The sequence below is a fragment of the Chanodichthys erythropterus genome, chromosome 10 (assembly GCF_024489055.1).
Source record: "Chanodichthys erythropterus isolate Z2021 chromosome 10, ASM2448905v1, whole genome shotgun sequence".
NCBI lineage: Eukaryota > Metazoa > Chordata > Actinopteri > Cypriniformes > Xenocyprididae > Chanodichthys > Chanodichthys erythropterus.
The window spans coordinates 21,497,933-21,519,473 of record NC_090230.1 but is presented as its reverse complement, the minus strand read 5'-3'; the positions used below and the strand labels follow the sequence as shown (position 1 = coordinate 21,519,473).

Genomic DNA, 21,541 nt, shown 5'->3' with positions numbered 1-21,541 from the left:
TATATAAAATCAGTATTACATTTGCACTCGTTATATAGGATATGGGACAAAAACAGCACTCGTGCAATATTGTACTTGTTACTCATGTGATATTGCTTAACTCATATAATCTAAATATGAGAAAAATTCAAACAGGACTTTTTGTCCCCATATCTTGACTTTCTGACTGTATTCTTGGCTCCATCACACAGTGAGTTGCTGCTCATCATCAATCAGCTGTATGAAATGTCAGATGAACTACATAGATCTGAACCACTGATTTGAAACAAAAGATTTGCAAAGCTTCATGAGGCAGTGTTTTGAAATCACTAGATATTGTTGAATACAGTCGTTATTTAGTTTTTTTTGGTGCAAAAAAAGTATTCTTGTTGCTTCATAACATTAAGGTTGAACCACTGTAGTCACATGAACTGTTTTAAATGTTTAGGCCATTGAAAAATTAAATTAACTTGGTGGCAATGCAGGCCTCACTGAGCCATTGGATTTCATCAAAAATAGCTTAATTTGTGTTTCTGAAGATGAACAAGGTCTTACAGGTGTGGAACAACATGAGGGTGAGTAATTAATAATATAATTTTCATTTTTGGGTGAATTAACTATTTAAAATGACAGCCCTAATATAAATATACATATTTTATATATAAAAAGAACTAATTTTTCTTAAATACATACATGATGTGTATATATATATATATATATATATATATATATATATATATATATACACATTATAATTATAAACAACACACACATTATATTATGTAAAAAACAACTTTTATTTTGGATACGATTAATTATGATCCATGATTAGTGTCACTGTAAGTTGCTTACTTATAGTGTGACACTAATCGTGTATATGATTAATCATAAATCATATCCATGATTAGTGTCACTATAAGTAAGCTACTCTGACTTTCTAAAAAGTGAATCACTGTGACTTCTTTTTGAGAGGGCTATTTTTGTAAACAATTATAATTTCACAGTGAAATAACCACTGGAAATGTCAAGAAATCTAATTATTCTGAGGCTTGTGAATTCATCTCTTGACATCTGGGAAAATGTCGCTCACCAAGAAGGCCAGCTAACTCATAGGCTTTCTTCTGCTCGATGGTCTCGTAGTTCAGGGCCTCGAAGAAGATGTCCAACACCAGGATGTTTTCTCTAAAGGGCAGAACAGAAAGGGAAAGGTGAGGATATCTCAACTGCACTTACTTCCACATCCCTCCCGAATGGATCCTTCACACCATCCCTCCAAGCATCAATCCTCAATCTCTGCAAATTCACAGCATTTCATTCTCTAATCTACCACTGCTGTAAGCAGATGGTTGGAGTGGAGCCAGCAGAGACCTGGGGCTATTTTAGACACAGCTGGAGTTGAGTTTGAACGCCTCTGTAACGCTTCTGCACCATCAAGCCCTGGCACTTCAGAGTTTATATCATAGCTAGAATGTACTGAACTTCTTAACTTCTACACATTCACTGCAGACAGTGTGAAAGTTTAATTTTGGTCCTCATTGAACACATTAAAAGTTGAATTAAGCTGCAGATGACAGCTGCAGTTATTTTATGAGTGTTTGCCCAAGCTTTTCAAAAATACCTGGAAGCCAAAAACAATGAAAAGGTTAGACTTAATGGTACTTTTGTAGCAGGTTTATCAAGGAATATTAATTAGGTGCCATTTTAAAACCAGGCATTAAAAACACCATCTTTTAAGATTACATCAAAAACACCATCTTTTATGGAATTACATCATCCGAGTTCAAAACATCAGTCTCCCTGCTTTAGATTAATACATAACCCTATTACTGTCAAAGATAAGTAGATGTGATGGCAGATCGATGATTACTTCTGATTCATTTCCTAAATTAAAAAAAAAAACATAGCACAGATCTGATTTTGAGCCATTCACTGGAAAGTCATCAATATCTTTGGGCACAAGCAGAAAACTAAATAGAGGCATTCAACCGTCTACTTCAGAAGATTAAATTCCCCCAAGTTCTTCAGCAACTTCTCTTTTGCTGTTCTGAATGTAAAATACTACAAATAATTTACAACCGTTCCACATGACTTCTCTTTTCATTTTATAAATGTAAATTACTGCAAATAGCTCTTCTCCATTTAGCTCACACAAATACAAGAAAAGGGTTTTTGATTGTCACTCTTTTGTATAATTAGACTGACAACGATTTCACAAATTATTGTGAAAGTCAACATGAAATGACACAACCCAGTGCTTTAAAGTAATAGTTAACACGTTGGCTGAAAAGGAAAGTCATTCTTGTTTCATACAAATTTTGGAACACAATTTTTTCCCTTAAGAAAAACATAAACAGATGAACGATTCAAACATATATTAAATGCACATTTCATGTTGACATTACATCAACACACCAAACTAGTATAACTGCCTGTTGAAAACAGCACCAAACTAACTTTCTTGACCTCGCTCTGTAAACTTAATTTGGATTCGTGTTGTTCCAGATGGTTGCGGATGTGGAGACATTTCCTGACATTTCTTGGCGTGTTTGTCAAGGCAGTGAAGTGTTACATGTCTGCCATGCTGTTGCCTGGGCTTCGAGCAGCTTAGATGATTGGCTGTCTGGATCTTGTGTGAGGGCAGACAAAGATCCCGGTTAATTACTGATGAGGCGCTAAACAGCTGCCAGTCTGGACAATTAAACATGTGAGGTGAAACATTAAGGGCGTCACAAACAACCATAATCACACATTTAAAGCTCACTAAATGTAGTTTATGCTTAAGAAGGAAATGAAAGAAAAACAAGTGCCAATGAGGTCAGAAAAAATAAACTTATTTCAAAATATATTTTCTGATAAAGAGTTTTCCTCATTATGCTGAAGTAAATATTTCTCATTTTAAGTGTCTGCACAAAATTGACAAGAGATATAAACCAATCAACAAATGTCTCGTCTTGGCCAAAACATTGATTGTTTTGCTTGAATTTTTATACTATTTTGTAAGCAGCACTACAGAGACAAGCAAGACTCACGCAATGTACTGCTCCGACTTGTTGTACTTCTTGGCCAGGTATTTGGCGGAGGCTTTGCTGGGGATCTTGACGAAGGACAGCTCTTTGCCATAGCGTGTCATGTTGCATGGCGTCTCGCACACGCAGTAGTCATTGTCTCTCTCCACCAGAAAATCTACAGCCAGAGAAAAATATAGAACATTTCTCTTAACCTCAAAAATCCTAGATGGAAAACAATGGGACAGATGAAGAAGTAAAAAAAGTCCTGGGGAAGTGGGTGGAGAGGTTAGGAGGGGTCATAAATCGAGCTGTCCCATCGTGGCCTCAGGTTCAGCTATCTCTAATGAGGACTGGATGGGTTCAGCGAGGAAAACTGGCCTCTAGCCTGAAAGGTTGGATGGAGGAGGCAGATTTCTTACCTAAAGCTGGATCTGCACATTCCTTATACTGCTCCGGAGTGCAATATGGAGCGTCTCCTAAAGACAGAGAAACAGAGACTATAAGTGAAGAAAACTCAGAAACAGCAACAGTAAAATATCATTTTAATTTTATAATTGTTCTCTCATGAAACCTGCCAAGGACATGTCTAGGTCATATTTAACTCCATAATCAAAATAAATAAAATTTTCCATTAAGAAAGTTAAGCCTATATCATGGTCATAAGGTTTCTTATTTTGTGATTTGCATTTAATAAATATTAAACACATTTCCCGCCTCAAATCCTCATTTGCTTGTCATTGTTATATTACATTTAATGGTGATTTTCATTAGATTCCCATCACTGTAATAAAGTTATGAAAATCATCTTGTCTGGACTAAAGCTTTGCACACACTTAAGCCCGTACCCGAGATTGTTTGACCTGACCCAACCGGTACTGTTAAAGTTCAAGCCCGAACCCGAAATCTGTCGCTGTAGAGATGTACATGCATTATTTCTATCACAAGCTTTGTAAGACCCACACTGCATGTAACCACTGAGCTATTTATTGGTTACAAGGTCATCGTACAATGTTTAAATAGAAAAAAATAGTAGTAAAGAGACACACAGAGACAGCAACACCACTATTTGACTTGCTTCATTTCATTCATATAGTTTGCACTCAATCATGTTATATATTGTACAATGTTTTAAACACTTAAATACACATCAAATAATACTAAATGTATATGATGTAGGCAGTGTTTTAGATGATAGTACACTGCTCTTGACATAGCTGATTTCTGAGAGACGCGTCTAATTGATTTACGGACGCACTGAGCTCATTTCATTCATAGAGTATACACTTATCATACCATTTTTAAAACATTTAAATATATCAAATAGTAGAAAATGTGTATGATGTTGTATTTTAGTTAATAATAGGCTAGCTCTGATTTCTGAGAGACAGGAGTGAATGTGTCTGATGAATATTTTCCCTTTTATTGGGTAGAATTTGTAGCGCAGCTTTCCCTGCATTTGGCACTGTAACAAGTTTTTGCTCAGTCATCTTTTGTCACACTTATAGCTAAAGGTTTGAGTGTCGTGTGCTGCATTGTGACCAAAAGAGAGTTCAAAAACAGAACAGAACAAAAACAGAACCAAAACAGTTCTGTTAATATATAAATTATATATAAATGTGCTCCCAAACGCACACGCTCTTTTGGCAACAACACAGCAGATGGCATGCACATTTTATATAGCCTACATAGTTTTTTTTTTTTTTTAGTTACAAACCCAAACTCGACCCGATATTGAAGCTACTCATGAAAACTTAACCCAAACCCGACCCAAGTTCTTCAAGACCCGGGTAGCAGACCTCTAGTCTGGACACAGGGATTAATTTATTATAATTATATATAACTATTTATTTAAGCATGAATTAGGCATTGCAAAATTACAGGAAAAAAAACAACATAAAAGGTTATCTGTTTAAATTATGAAGTACACATACCATAGAAGTATTTGTGTGCTTCCTTTACATTAAGCTGATGTCAGTATAGAGACAAAAGAGAATTTTCCTGACTTTATAACAGTAATTAGAATCTAATTATAAGAATCATTAAGAATAATGAGAATTACAAACAAACCCTGAAGTAAAATGTCCACACTCATTACAGTGATGAGAAATGTGCTTAATTGTTATGCAAATAACAGTCACTATACAAAAAAAAAAAAAAAATAGTGCTTAATAGTGCTAACAAAGACTTCATTTTCTTACTGCATAAAGTATTTTCTCATTTTTTGAAATAAGACCTGAAAATGTTTTTGTGTGATTCACCCTTAAAGAAACGTGTGAGGATAAAGAACAAAAAGTGTGCCGTCGAGAGAGAGGAACACAATGTTCTGGCTAAAGGTGAAATGAAGCGGCCTCTGTCTGCTTGTTAATTAAAACGTGTTGCCGTCCATCACGCTGTTGTTATCAGCGTCGAACCTTCTCAAAAATCTGATTTCCTCGTTTAATTAATTTTATTTATTCAGGTCTTGAAGTTTCTTTGAATAGCTCAAGGACTTGCAGTGAGGAGAAGCGAGAGAAAGAGCTCATACAGTCGATGAGATGCTGAAAGAAAAACATGTCTAGACAACGCAAGCCACTGAGGTGACAAAATTAGAACGTTCCCCTAACAATAAACTTGCCAAGAAAGCTCCTGTCAAAATCAATAAAGTTGGCTACAAATAATAAAACAAAATGGTCTAACAATGTTGTCCGATTGCAGTACAGACAGCTCTGTTGATTATAACCTGTTTTGTCACGCCGCTCGCAGTGTAGATGGTGTTTAAGATACAGCAAATCACTGTTTGACGCAGTTCACATCTAGTTAATGACAGAGTCTTTAGAGATGATCAGAGGGTTGTATTTCAAACGGATGTGCAGAGCTCAGTGGGGTGCTGGTTTCTAACAGGGCTGCATGAAATTATGGAGTTAAAATCCTCTTACTTTCACTAAGCCAAAAACTAGAAACTAGAATTAAAGCAAGACGTGCTAAACAGCTTTAGGAGCACAGGAAGGGTTTGAAATCATCAGAGGCTTAAAAAAGCAACAGCTTGAAAACATTTCATTCTGAAAAGGAATAACAAGCTACAAAATATGAGCCATTAATTTATTTAACTGGTGGCAAGAACACACATTTCGTTTCAAACATAAAACCAGGTCATATATTCTAATTAAAGATTTTAAGATGGTTCAACTGAGAATTGGGATACAAAATAAAACCAAAAAGAATTATTTGGAGAAATATTTGTGCTTAAATTTTGTTAAATTTACATCTTTTTGTGCTCACAAGAGAATAACACAGAAAACCAGATGTGACATGATCATGTGTGCTGTGTAATAGATCTTTTGCATTTCTGTGTGTGTGTGTTTGTTTACCGGGCATGTGCACCATGCGGCAGTTGCAGTTCTCCACCAGATAGCGCGTCTCGCAGTCAATGCGGCAGGCGGTGATACTGTATGTGCTGAAGAATTCAGAGTCCATGGGCGTCGACTTGCAGTCACCCCATGGAGGAGGAAGATACGTCAGCTACATGACAGAAAAGAAGGAAATGATAATAGAGAATTACTGTTTTGATCTTAGGTGAATTCTTTATATAAAATTAAAGTGCAATCACATTACAAAACAGCTCTACACAGGCAGCAACACAAATATTGCTCCTCACATGCAGTGTACGGGAGATTGCTTCCAAAGCAAGATTGCTTCACAATTGCTTCCAATGACATGTTGCTAACAGTTTAAAGGTGCCTTTTTAAAAGATGTAATATAAGTCTAAGTGTCCCCTGATTGTGTCTGTGAAGTTTCAGCTCAAAATACCCCATAGATTTTTTTTAATTAATTTTTTTAACTGCCTATTTTGGGGCATCATTAAATTTAGGCTGCGGTCCCTTTAAATGCTCACGCTCCCCGCCCACGGAGCTCGCGCTTGCCTTAAACAGTATAAACAAAGTTCACACAGCTAATACAACCCTCAAAATCGATCTTTACAAAGTGTTCATCATGCATACATCGATTCCTGTAAGTATAGTATTTTTTTGGATGTCTATATTTGATTCTGAATGAGTTTGATAGTGCTCCGTGGCTAAAGCTAACATTGAACGCTGTTGGAGAGATTTATAAAGAATGAAGTTGTGTTTATGAATTATACAGACTGCGAGTGTTTAAAAATGGAAATAACGACAGTCTTGTCTCCGTGAATACAGTACGAAACGATGGTAACTTTAACCACATTTAACAGTATTAGCAACATGCTAACGAAACATTTAGAAAGACAAAATGGGTAGGGGGGGTACTCTGTGTTCGGGCCGATTACCGAGCTCGGAGCCCTCTCCCCGGACAGCACGCCAAATACGTTTACCAATTTATTTACCTGACTTATTTGTAAGTGTGAACTCGTGAAATGAGATTTATATAAGAAGGAGGAAACAATGGAGTTTGAGACTCACTGTATGTCTTTTCCATGTACTGAACTCTTGTTATTTAACTATGCCAAGATAAATTCAATTTTTAATTCTAGGGCACCTTTAACAATATAATGTGCATAAAAATTCACATCTACAACTATTTTTTATCAATATATTTTAAATATTAAATGAAATACTGGAAATGATCCATCTTATTTTCTATATAAGAGTGGGCATGGCCATAAACACTGGTTTGTAGCGCAAATAGTTACTGTTTATTGCACTTTGTTATTCTTCTAGTTATTTACCAAAGGAATCAGAAGTCTTGTACAATCACTGGAAATAGCAATAGTGAAATTTCTCTCAATTTTTCAAACTGAGCTCATGAAAAAGCATTATTTTACATGTGATGTTGCCTTTGACCAAACAAAGTATCTTGAAAGGCTGCATAATGCAGACTACATTTTGGGACACAATTATGTTTAGGTAGGCAGCTCAGTTTTTGTCAACACTATAATCCCTGAAGACACCTCACTATCAGCTTAAGAAATGCACACACACACACACACACATACTGGTTTTTGTGGTTTACGAGGACTTTGATGCTCAAACCAGTAGGATTGTGGTTTAGGGGGACACACCTTTCCCGATGCCCTACAGTGATGATAAAACTATCAAAAATTTTGTTTTGATCTGCAGATCACACATCTGGCTTTAAAGTTTCTTTACACACAACAGAACGGAAAATATGACAACATGACATATCAGTGGTATACAAGGACATTCCCGCCCATCCAAAAATGTTCCCGCCTATGACATAATTGTGATTTTTGGGTACAACCTGATTTATGAGGACACCTATTGTACAATACACAAAACATGTCATTTCTCTGGATTACAAGGACTAGTGTGTTTTACAGGTACATGACCACACACACACACAAACCTGACGATATGGTGTATTAGCAAGACTGAGGTGATTAATGAGTACCTGATCTTAAACACAATACACAACTGACACACTCCAACATTACAGGGACCAGTGTGTTTAATGGTACATGACCACACACAACACACAAACCTGACGATATGGTGTATTAGCAAGACTGAGGTGATTAATGAGTACCGGTTCCTCAATACAATACACACCTGACACACTCCAACATTACAGGGACCAGTGTGTTTAATGGTACATGACCACACACAACACACAAACCTGACGATAAGGTGTATTAGCAAGACTGAGGTGATTAATGAGTACCGGTTCCTCAATACAATACACACCTGACACACTCCAACATTACAGGGACCAGTGTGTTTAATGGTACATGACCACACACAACACACAAACCTGACGATATGGTGTATTAGCAAGACTGAGGTGATTAATGAGTACCTGATCTTAAACACAATACACACCTGACACACTCCAACATTACAGGGACCAGTGTGTATTAGAAGTACTTTAATTATGACTTAAAATAACAACATAAACATTGAGTTTTTCCGGTTTTAACCATGTAATACCATCATGGAATGGCATTTTAAGGGGAAAATGAAATCCACAACTAAAAAACTAGGTCAATAACACATGGACAACTGTGTAATCTGTGTAATCAGAAAGCATACAGCAATATTAATGTTTTGACATATTGAAATGGCAACCATTCAAAACTTTGAAAAAATGTGAACAGAATTGTTGAGTCAAGTCAAGTCACCTTTATTTATAAAGCGCTTTTTAAACTACATATTGTTTCAAAGCAGCCCTCATAACAGGAACATTGTTCAACAAAGATTGTTTGGGCTGTACAGCAGAAGAGTATTGTGTCATTGTTCAGCCAGAGTCAGTTCAGTGTTGATTCAATTACGTTGTAAAACTCATCAGTTATTAATTTAGTTCACTTCATCTATACAGCAGCAGCAGCAGCTCTGGAGACAACAGTCATGTCATCGTCCAGCTCAGTTCAGTTCTCATACAATAGTGTCAATGCAGTCAGATCAATAATAATGTTGAATATTAAATTGTCATGTTTTTGTGACAAACTACTGCTTTAAAGAACAGTTAAACTTTAGAGATTTACAGAGTGAAGTCTTAGTATATTCATGCTCTAGAATGAAACTAACATAACCAACAACTAAAATAATAATCCTTATACAACAGCATCAAATGAGACACAATGCAACATCACTTATTTTGTGCTTTTTTTTAAAGCTAATTCCTTGATTTCTTACAAAATCTCTTGTGTTTTGTCCACAATTTTCCTTTGGTCATATGTGCCTTAAAATGATCAATTACAGCTGTAACTTCAGCATCTGACCAGCAAACCTTTTGTCCTTTCCGTCTTGTCCTTTTCCTTTCCGTTTTTTAATTTCTGCCGAACTCTCATTCTCTGTACAGATACATACTTTATTAAGCTCCTACTCTATCAAAGCTCATGTACTTACAATGATGGTCGTACTCTAATTTAAACCTCAGGTACCTTGACAAACTCAGCAGTTTTCCAAATGGGCATCTTCTGAACATCTGCAAGAAATCAGTTACATACTGATCAGGAAACTAAGATTTAACTCTCAAATACCTAGAACTTAAAACTGGTTATACACCTGATATCTAAAAATAAAATTTCAAGTGACACAAAATATTATTCTGGAGATTAAATGTTATTAGCCTGTTAAAGGGATAATTCACCCCAAAATGAAAATGTGATGTTTATCTGCTTACCCCCAGCGCATCCAAGATGTAGGTGACTTTGTTTCTTCAGTCGAACACAAATGATGATTTTTAACTCCAACCGTTGCCGTCTGTCAGCTGTATAATGGGTGTCAATGGAAACAATTCATAAGAGTCAAAACATATACATAGACAAATTCAAATGAAACCCTGTGGCTTGTGACGGCACATTTATGTCCTAAGACACGAAAAGATCGGTTTGTGCGAGAAACCAAACAGTATTTATATCATTTTTTACCTCTAATACACCAGTGATGTCTGATTGCGGTCTAACAGTGGAAGTAATGTCTAGCACTCATTGAAGTATATGCTCGAGACATCACTGCCGCTGTCAGAGCGCGATCAGACCTCACTAACCGAGTGCTGAACGCAGTTGGACATGGTGTATTAGAGGTAAGAAATGATATAAATACTGTTTGGTTTCTCACACAAACCGATAGTTTCGTGTCTTAGGACATCAATGTGTCGTCACGAGCCGCAGGGTTTAATATGGATTTGTCTGTGCATGTTTTTTGACTCATAAATTGTGCTCCCATTGACACCAATTATACAGCTGTCAGATGGCAATGGTTGGAGTTAAAAATCATCATTTGTGTTCGACTGAAGAAACAAAGTCACCTACATCTTGGATGTGCTGGGGGTAAGCAGATAAACATCAAATTTTCATTTTTGGGTGAACTACCCTTTAAAAATCTCCAAGTCTTTTACCAACACAAAAATGATAAACTCATTTGTATCAACCAGATTTACAATGTTGGTGCAACCCTGATTCCAATAATATTCTTATAGAAAAGTTGCACTATATAAGTGCAAAAATCTCTGTATATAATAACTGATTATTGCTCATTAATTATTACAATTAATGGCAAAAGGAATGTTTGGAAATATAAACTGATATTTCCTACTGACACACTACAGCAATAGATAAAAATAACTGGCTTAAAACCATTTTTCTTTTGTGAAAATACAAATGTTAAGTTGAACTATAAATATATAATTGTATCTATGCATTGTATTTATGACAATAATCTAAAATAATAATGGGTTAAAATAATAATAAACATAAACCTGTTAGTTAACACATACCAGCATTACTGGAGACGCCTGCGCAGCTCCAGCAGGAACAACATCCTGAGAAACGCTTTCATCAGGATCACTGGCATTAGGATCCATCATACTGATCTCATCTTGAAGAAAAACAGAATTTTAAAACACAAGAACATCTTCAGTTTAACCTGTTTTCAAAAGTAATTTATGAAACTTTATGCTGTTTAATAATAAATAAAAATAAAAATAAAAATAATAACTAATACTTTTAGATGACTATTATTAGAATTATTGCCAAGACAGAAATATACTACTACTGTAAATGAAAAACTATTTTACAATACGACATTACAATACTTCTATCTTCATTTCTTCGCTTAAGCTGTTTCAGTGAAAACAGGTTTATAAATGCATCTTATTACAAATCAGGTGAAATACTTGAAACAACTGGCCACACAAATTTTGTAAATAATGCAAATGTGAAATGTGTAACTGGTGCTCGTTGCGTTCCCAAATGCATGTTAAACTGCTGAGATAGAGTTCACTACATTCATTCCCTGTGAACTGAGACATGGAAAACACCGAATCACAAGATGATCGAGTGAACAAAGTGTGATCTCCACTTTGAAACGGGGAGCGCAACGGACTACAGTCTTAATAAATTATCAGCTTTTGCAATTTGATAAGGGCACAAAGCCACATTGTGCTGTTGATTTTAGTTTGTTTGAAATGCTTTGCCAAAGCAATGAAACAAAACACAAAGACCAAAATTTATCTTATTTTGAGGTAGTGCTGGGTGGTATACCGGTTCATACCGAATACCGGTATTTATTTTTGTTATGATATGAATTTTGATGATACCGCAATACCGGTATGTGTCGCTTAACCAACGTTCAGAACGCGGCGCAGCCCGTCACTGTTTGAGAGCGTCCCGTTTCACTTGAAAGAATGAATGAAAACGAATGAGTGAATTCGGACAGCCGTTGTGTGTGCATCGGCTGTACACTCATTGTGGTGCATTGTGGGATTGAACGAGTGCACTCAATAACGTCCACTATGGTTTCGGACGCCACTACAAATGGCTGTCGCCTCAAATAATGCCCTATTTGAGGTTATAGGGGGCGATTTCGGATTCAGCCCTTGATTACAGCTGAGAATTCAACCAGCGCGCGAGATAGAGCGGTTTCTGCGCGGAGCGCCGTGATGAGATTAACAACTTTCTCCACATGGATCATATTATATAGACCGGAGCGAGCCTGTTTACGTTTTTTATGGACCTATTTCATATACTGTAGTGCTCTAAACATGAGCCAGCAGCGTGTATTCGCACATATTTCATCACGTCTTCTTCAAATGAAATGTAACGTTATGCAAAGGACACTGAACTGTACGTCTGATCACCACCGCGATGACACGATGGGTTATTCTGCAACACAGAAATAGACTGACAATTCAAAGAAGAATGGTAAAAAATGTAACTGCTTTATTTAACTGCTTTCTGTGTTAAACTTACGTGTGTCATTTGTTCAGAGACTGTAGTGCTCTTAAATGTACTGAAAATATCCTTAGTTTAAATGTTCTTCCGCGTTTCTCCCTATTTTTGGCAGTTTGTTTTTATATAGCGTTAGATTTTTAAAATGCTTAAGGTGCCCTCAACTCTTCTTTTTTTCCTATCTCCATGGTCATATTTTAATATTCATGTGTCTGTAATGAATGTGTTGCAGGTCTGAGTTTTATTGGTTGTTGTCTCCCCACAGCATCATTTTGTGGGGTTTTGTAAACCTGTATTAACTCTAGTGTAGAATTTTTCTACAATATTCACTCATCATGACAGTAAAACAGGGCATTCTAGTCAATCTACTGCAGTATTTCCTCTCTCAATCAGTAGAAAATGTGGTTAACGCCCAGTCATATATATATATATATATATATATATATATATATATATATATATATATATATATATATATATATATATATATATATATATACACACACACACACCGTCATATACTGTGAAACCGATATAATTTTGAAAAATACTGTGATATAAATTTTTGGTCATACCGCCCAGCACTATTATGAGGCATATAAAAATATTTTCAGCTCATTTGGTTTAAACGTTTTTTTTAAACCTGTTTACACCTGTTCACTTCATGCATTTTCTCTGAATGGATTGCTATGCAATAATAGAAAGACCAGGTGTAAATGCCCTCCAAAACGCATTCGAGACGGATTTAAATCCGATCGCTCAAATCACTTTGGACGTTGTCTAAAACAATACAGCTATGGAAAAAATTAAGAGACCACTCCAAGTTCAGAAATCAATGTTAAGTGGTCTCTTAATTTTTTCCATAGCTGTATATACATTTATACAATAATACATTTTACTCCTCCCAAAAATACTAAATAATAAACATGTGAGAATGTGTTATAGGCATGTTATAGAAAGATATGACAGCATTACTGCAGCATGCGTTGGCGCAGATGAACAGATGAGTATCTCTTCAGTAAGCTGACGTGCAAAATACCTCAAATGAAACTTAAAAAGTCGAAAACGCTCAACACACAATCATCTTCATTAAAAAAATGTGAGAATAAATGATTTGACCAGTGCTGATGCTGCTCATGATCAATAAAATGGAGCTCATAGCGGTAGCTTTTAATGATGTGAATACTGTTAAATCTGCGTATAGTAAGGGAATTGAAGACAGATCGCTGTAGCGCCTCCGCTCAAGCGGCTCGTGAATCGATCATCTCTTCCTACTAGTTCATTTATAGCATCAAATAAACATGAATGAACATCAGAAGGAATGTTGTTTAAAACACAGAAAGACATCAGTACACCATTTTTCCAAGTCCACCGAGGTTAATCTTAAACTCCTGACAGCTTTGGTTGGATGGTGGATTTAGCGTTATAATTGGTTAGATTGTTTGTCAATCAAACTCCTGGTGAAGGGTCAATTAAACTAGTATACGTTCAGCTAATTGTCAGCCTCTTACATGTCTGCGTCTCGAGAGATTGCAGAATTCAAGCGTCAAATGATGTTTTATAAACAAAATTTGGGAGGAGCGTGTTCAAGCAGTCTAATTGGCTCGAGAGGAGGTATATATACACTGACTAGAGCCGATCTCACCTATAGTTTCCTCGACCGTTTTCTGCATCCCGTCGCCACCCCGTTCCTTACTCTCAGTGGAGATATGAGGAAGTAATATGGATTTGGGCTAAATTTTCAAACTCTGATCCCTCGACCGCCTTGAACAGGACGCCAAATACACTTATTACACTTGGTTTTTTACTCTATTCAATTATTTGTAAGTGTGAATTTGTGAAAACAACTGCTACAGGTAATTGGACTTTATTTATTTATTTATTTATTATAGATTTTTGGCATTTTTTCATAAATTCAAATCTATAAATCCAAATATTTATTACATGTATGAAGAAAAGGTTCAGCACCCAAGGCTCTATCGCTATTGTCTCAATAGTGTTCAGTGTCTTTGGGCGGATTGGCATCAACGGCCATTAGGATTGTTTGTGATTTGGTCTTAGTGATTTAGGAGTCCTCTTGACTACTCCTAACCTTTTACAGATTTGGGAGCTAGTTTTAGCACTAAAATGTTTTGTGAAATACTCTTAAGAGCAAAAATTAGGACTGACACGCCGATTATAGAGTTTCTCATAAATCGGCATGTCAGGAGCTACTTTTAGCCGTAAGATGTTTTGTGAATATGGCCCCTGATTCTGTACAGACACATTTATGTGGCCAATCGTAAATGAAATTGTTTGAACAAATCAGTAAAAAAACACATAAAATGACCAGGTGTTAACAGGCCCAAAGATTATGTGAAAAAGTTCTCACTAGACTACCATTTTCTAAAAGGATGCAATGCTCTTTTTATTACCTTCTCCGTCTAACACCATCTTGATTGTCCATTGATAACTGGTCCTTCTCAGGGCTCACCTGAAAGCAAGGTAAAGAAAGAAAAATAAACATTCTACTACAGACAAAGGATTCAGAGATGATCCAAATGAAGCAGTACAGAAACTTAACACTGATTAACACTGACTGATCACTGTCAACTGAAAACATACAATGAAAACTATTTTACATTACAGGGTTTTCCACAATAAATGCGAAGAAAAAGTTTGGAATTTAACATATCCTATTCATTCACAAATGAAATAATTAATTCTGTCAGGACAGATGACAAAAGAAAGAGCTTAGAACAATTTTATATTTAAATATCTGTACATTTAAAAGTAAAAAGTCACTGAGTGGCCAGTTTGAACAAATGAACAAAATAATACATTACATTGCAAAAGTGGGAGGTCTATTATTTTTTTACATTTACACTCCAATACTTAATAAAAAGATCATTTGACACACAGCATCAAGATTATTTTGTTCCACCCATTGCTATGGTTATCAGCATCAATTGGATTTAATTGCACATATAAATACATTTGTCAATCCAGAAACTATGCAATGTGTAGTTAGCAGCATAAACAAATGTGTTATATAGGCCTACAGAAATCAAAGATCGCTGCCATATTAGCCACTGAAGCTATCGATTACAACACGAGAAACACAAAGCTGTACTTCTGCAGAAACGTCCGTTATAATAAATGAAGTTGTGTGTGTGTGTCTGTCTACGTTGTGCATCTTTTATTGGCATTGTGTCAATACTTTGTTGGTTATAATGAAAGGATTCAACATGCAGCACTCGCGCTAAGCAAAAACTCAGACTAACAAACGCATCCGATTGGCTATTGTGTTCACATGCTCAACACAAATGTCTTCAGGTATGATGGTACATTTTAAACCACTCCGTTTTAATAGTGATCAAACTAATGCGTTATAGTAGTGACCTACACATTTAAAACAGTGACAAGTTAACATTAAAATCATGCATATAGTTAAAACTCTATAAATATACTGCCATAACCAATCAGGGATTCATGATATATCAGCCACCATATCTTACTGGCCGATAAATGCTCATTTTAATGTTATCATTCTCAGTCCGAACTAGGCCGATATTTTAACACTGATAAATAATGGATTATATGATGTGCGTTGTTCTCCATGATAGTATTGAACTGCTTGAAGGAAGATACAGTTACGGTGAATCACAAATCTGTGAAATCAGAGCGTTGTTACACGAAGAGCACATCTGCGGAGTTACACCTTTATGACTAGCACAGTCAGTTTGCTTGTGCATTCGCAGCCTTTTGTGGAATTATAAGTTGAATTTTTTTATTTTGTGTATATATCTGATTAAACTCATATAGGATGCATTTGGTTGAGTTAATGAACGCGGCAGGAAAGCGCTTCATTGTAGGCCTACCGGTGATCATCTCTTCAGCATGCGCACTCAAACAGCAATGGATAACATTAATAACTATAGCTGGGACTGTCATATATACATAACATTATAATGAGAACACGACTGTAATAAAACGCTGTGAATTATTTTGGATTAGTTGCCGTTTTTTAGTGTGTTGTTGTGGGGAGCGTATCCAGAACACTTTGTGACTTAATTCATGTACATCTGTGCATGAGTTTGTGCAGGTATAAGTTGTAATTTTTTTGTATAAATATCTACTTTATCATATATAAGTTGCATCCCGTTGAGCGAAAACCATCTAACAAAGCGCTTTGGTTTATGGGTGTTCATTCAGCTCTTCAGGTTCATGCTAAAACAGTTTTATTTGAAACAGTAATGCTAAAGATGTTTAATAAAGATGTTTATATACACTTTTTTTTCAAAAACATTACAACTTGTATTGTTCTTATTTTCATCAACAATATGGTTTGAGTAAATCATTTCCCAACAGGCTTTCATTTTATTCATCCATAGCACATGTATTGTGTTTCTTTTTATGTAGCCTAAGTAATGTTGACCAATAACTTGTTTGCATTTTTATTTAATTTTATTTATTATTAGTAGTAGTAGTAGTGAGGCAATATATATATTTTTTGCAACTTTACAATAAGGTCTCATTTGTTATTGTATTAACTAACGTGAATCAACTGAGCAAAACCCTTGTAAATGTGAGTTAATAATGCACTGTGAACTAACATGAACACGCATATTTTAGGTTAACAGATAAAACACTGGATCCTAAAATGCCTTGGGAAATGTTGAGATTAACCTTAGCTAAGATTAATAAAACTTCGACAGGATTTGTCCATTCATTGTTAGCTCATGTTAACTAATACTAACAATAAACTTTACTGTAAAGTGTTGACACTTTTTTTAAATAAAGAAAATTGGCCATATGAATGTACACCACCGTTCAAAAGTTTGGGGTCAGTATGATTTTTTTTAATGTTTTAAAAGAAGTATCTTCTGCTCACCTAGCCTGCATTTATTTGATTAAAAATACAAACAAAACAGCAATATTATGAAATATTATTCCAAATTAAAACAGTTGTTTTCTATGTCAATATACAGTAAAGTGTAATTTATTTCTGTGATCAAAGCTGAATTTTCAGCATCGTTACTCCAGTCTTCAGTGTCACATGATCCTTCAGAAATCATTCTAATATGATGATTTGCTGCTCAAGAAACATTTATGATTATTATTAATGTTGAAAACAGTTATTTACATTTTTTTATGATGCTGTGGTGAATAGAAAGTCCAAAAGAACAGCATTTGTCTGAAATCTACATCTTTTGTAACATTAAACACTACCGTTCAAAAGTTTGGGGTCAGTAAGAATTTTAATTTTATTTTTGGGGGATAGAAATAAAATTAATCAATACTTTTATTCATCAAGGATAAGTTAAACTGATCAAAAGTGGCAGTAAAGACAATTATAATGTTAGAAAATATTCTATTTTAAATAAATGCTGTTCTTTTGAACTTTCTATTCATCGAAGAATTTTGAAAAAAATTGTACACAACCGTTTTCAACATTGATAATAATAATAAATGTTTCTTGAGCATCGCATCATCATATTAGATTGATTTCTGAAGGATCATGTGACACTGAAGACTGGAGTAATGATGCTGAAAATGCAGCTTTGATCACAGGAATAAATTACACTTTACTGTATACTGACAAAGAAAACAGCCGTTTTAAATTGGAATAATATTTCACAATATTACTGTTTTTGTTTGTATTTTTAATCAAATAAATGCAGACTTGGTGAGCAGAAGATACTTCTTTTAAAACATTAAAAATTCTTACTGACCCCAAACTTTTGAATGGTAGTGTCAAAATAATTGTAAAAGTAAAGGAATCTTATACTGGATCAAACTAGACTGCTGTACTGTATATGTTTGATTTATGCTGAAGTGTTTGGGACACGGTCTATTGTTTTTGTAATCAGGCTCTCAAAGTATATTAGAATTTGGATTTAGATTTATCTGCCAATGTATCATTTATCACCTTTCAAATATAAAAAATTATTGGTTATCAAAATTGGCCCAAATTTTCCTGTCAGCACATGCCTAATTTGATTTCCAAAAAGAAAAACAATACCTTCTGTACATCTCTGACTTCTGACTGGGACAGAGTGTTCATTTTGAGAGCAGAGGGTCCAACCTCACGGAGAGTCTGCAAACATCAAATTAGACATAAACACTGGTCTGAATATGTTAACAGCCTAGATCTCACAAGAGTCTCTGCTACATTTGCTCATTCTCTTACAGCACAACTCTCACTTACCTGGTGTAGGCCCACAGTAAGAGCACCACAATCGTCACTGATGACAGCGGGGTCTCACGGCTTATCTGAAAATAAGAAATAAAGCTTTATATACAATCACTTCAACTAAGAGTTGCAAACCTTCAGTATATATGAAATATATCAAAGGGGTAATGTACAGTTAGACAGTAATTAATGCAAATTAAACATGGACAGGATGATCAGTGTCAACCATTCACAGCTTCCGATCAATAAATATGTGCACATGAAATATTGATTTAAGATCATATACAAGATCACATAATAGATCCATTTCAAATCAATATTTCAATATTTAAAAACCCATGGTAATGTTCATGGCTTTATATATGCATTACATTATGTGTGTGTGTTCATCACAGTATGTCAGGTTGTGTGTAGCTTTACACCTGTTTTATGAGGACACGTGTTTTATGAGGACATCATGAGAACATGTTCTTCATGTTTGACTTGACTGAAGAATCTCAGTGTGTTGTTAGATTGACAGAAGCCTGGTCTATGAGGACACTAGTTTTAACGGGACACTGATAACTAGATACATTTGGATGGCGCCCTGAGTTCAGGGTTAGGGTTAGGGTTAGGGTTAGGTTAGGGGTATGTATGAGAGTGATAGTGGTGAAACGAGGTGTGCTAGTTGTACAGTAAGTGATCATGACTCACTTTTCACACACACAATCATAATTCAGTGACTGATAACTGTGGCAAACAATCTGCTTCTTAGAAACACTGAAATCTGTTCTATTCTTTAAAAGGTGCTAAAGAGGATCTTTTCGTCGACTGAGAAACCAAAGACTGTTACTGAGTTTTTGAAATGAGCGCATGCGTAAGAACAGCCCCCTCCTTCACAGCTCATTTCACGGGAACGCCTCCCAAAACTCCTGCACAAGTATTAGATCACGAGTGTTTACCACCGGCATTCGCTGTGTCGTGTTAGTGGATTCATTATGTCGGACTCACCGCAGGTAACTCATAATCTGCAGCTGTTACTCCTGTCTCCTGACAAAAACATTGCATGCGGCGCCTGTGGAGTTTGGAAAGTTACTGGAGCGCAGCCGCGCTCGTCTCTCACAAGGAACGTCACGGCAGTGATTGACAAGCCAGAGGGCCAACCGTTTACGCGATTGGCTGATGTTTTTAAGGCCCTACCTCGTGCACAGATTATGTATATTAATATTATTACTTTCAGTGCACCTAATAAATAGTCTTTTATCAGTTAGTAAACACAGTTTCAAGTAATATTGCAAAAATGTATAAAACAAAACATCCTCTTTACCACCTTTAAGGACTAACTCAATTATTACTTTACTTTTATTTGATACCTTTATTGTTGCTGTATCTTATTCTTCTGAATCTGATTCTTCTCAGTTACCATCTGAAAATAAGAAAGAAAAGCAAATAAAAATCAAATCAAAATAAAAAAAAAAACAATTATTCATTGCAGTATTACTAATTGAAAGTCAATTTCAACTGAGGGTGCTTCTTTTTACCTACTTCTAAAATGATTATATCTAATCTAACAAACACAATAATGAGTTTTCAATATTGACATTTGCTACAGTGAGCTGTGAATTATGGGTTATCAGTATCAATCCCAATCTTCCATATGGGTGCACCCCAGAGTCCCGGTAAAACGAGTGTCCTCATAGACCAGGCTTGTGTCAATCTAACAACACACAGAGATTCTTCAGTCAAGTCAAACATGAAGAACATGTTCGCATGATGTCCTCATAAAACACGTGTCCTCATAAAACAGGTGTAAAGCTACACACCACCTCACATACTGCCATGAACATGCATGTAATGTGATGCATATTAGGGCTGGGCGATATATCGCATGTGATTGTCACGCGCATTTCGTCAGTAAAGCCGGTTCCCTGATTGCCGCTAAATCGCCATCACCTGCTTTCAAATTTAATAGACAGAGCCGTAGATCACTGACAAGCTACGCAATATCGCGTTCATATCGCAGATGAATCGCCTTCGATAATGAACGCGATATTGCGTGGCTTTTCAGTGATCTACGGCTCTGTCTATTAAATGGCGCTCCATTTGAAAGCAGGTGATGGTGATTTAGCAGTAATCAGGGAACCGGCTTTACTGAAGAAATGCGCGTGACAAAAGCATGCGATATATCGTGCAGCCCTAATGCATATATAAAGCCATGTAGGGCTGCACAATATATAGTTTTGTCACTGATACCTATCTGTGGGTGTGACATTGCAGTACAAATGAAGTCAAGTAGGCTATAGGGATCATAGTTGATCTGCGATCCATACGGACTACGGCTGCACGATGTATGGTTTTAGCATTGTATCCCGATGTGTGCATCCACAAAAGTCACATCACAGGATGTGCAATGTCAAGTGTAGGGATCGTAGTTGATCCGAACGGTCCAGCTGCCCCCCGGTTAAGAGCGCATGTGACTTTTACAAATGTCATTTGCTTGTGTTTTTAAGTCCTGTCAATTTAAACATCAAACGCACTATGACTGGAACTCGCGCTGTTTTCTGACAGACAGATAGCACGTGAACACAGAGTTCAGTTCTCTTTCTCTTATCTTTGAGCTTGAACAAACACTCTCAGCGAAAACAGTTGGTTCTGTGTTGTAAACAATTAAGAAAACGGATGCATATAATATTGGACCCATACATGCTTTCCTCAATGTGTGTACCTCAATACAGTTAGATTAACCTGAAAAACATA

General features: G+C 35.9%; 1 protein-coding gene across 5 annotated transcripts in view; it reads right to left on the bottom strand.

The window, feature by feature from the left end:
• asic1b (acid-sensing (proton-gated) ion channel 1b) overlaps nucleotides 1-21,541 on the bottom strand; it is a 230,700-nt gene that overhangs the window by 9,306 nt on the left and 199,853 nt on the right. For all 5 annotated transcript variants that reach the window (XM_067396545.1, XM_067396542.1, XM_067396544.1 and 2 more), the window contains 4 exons: nucleotides 6,335-6,485; nucleotides 3,407-3,463; nucleotides 3,009-3,162; nucleotides 1,070-1,161 (listed from right to left, as the gene is read on the bottom strand). In XM_067396545.1, the coding sequence (XP_067252646.1) occupies nucleotides 1,070-1,161; nucleotides 3,009-3,162; nucleotides 3,407-3,463; nucleotides 6,335-6,485 (454 nt within the window). The remainder of the gene's footprint in view (nucleotides 1-1,069; nucleotides 1,162-3,008; nucleotides 3,163-3,406; nucleotides 3,464-6,334; nucleotides 6,486-21,541) is intronic.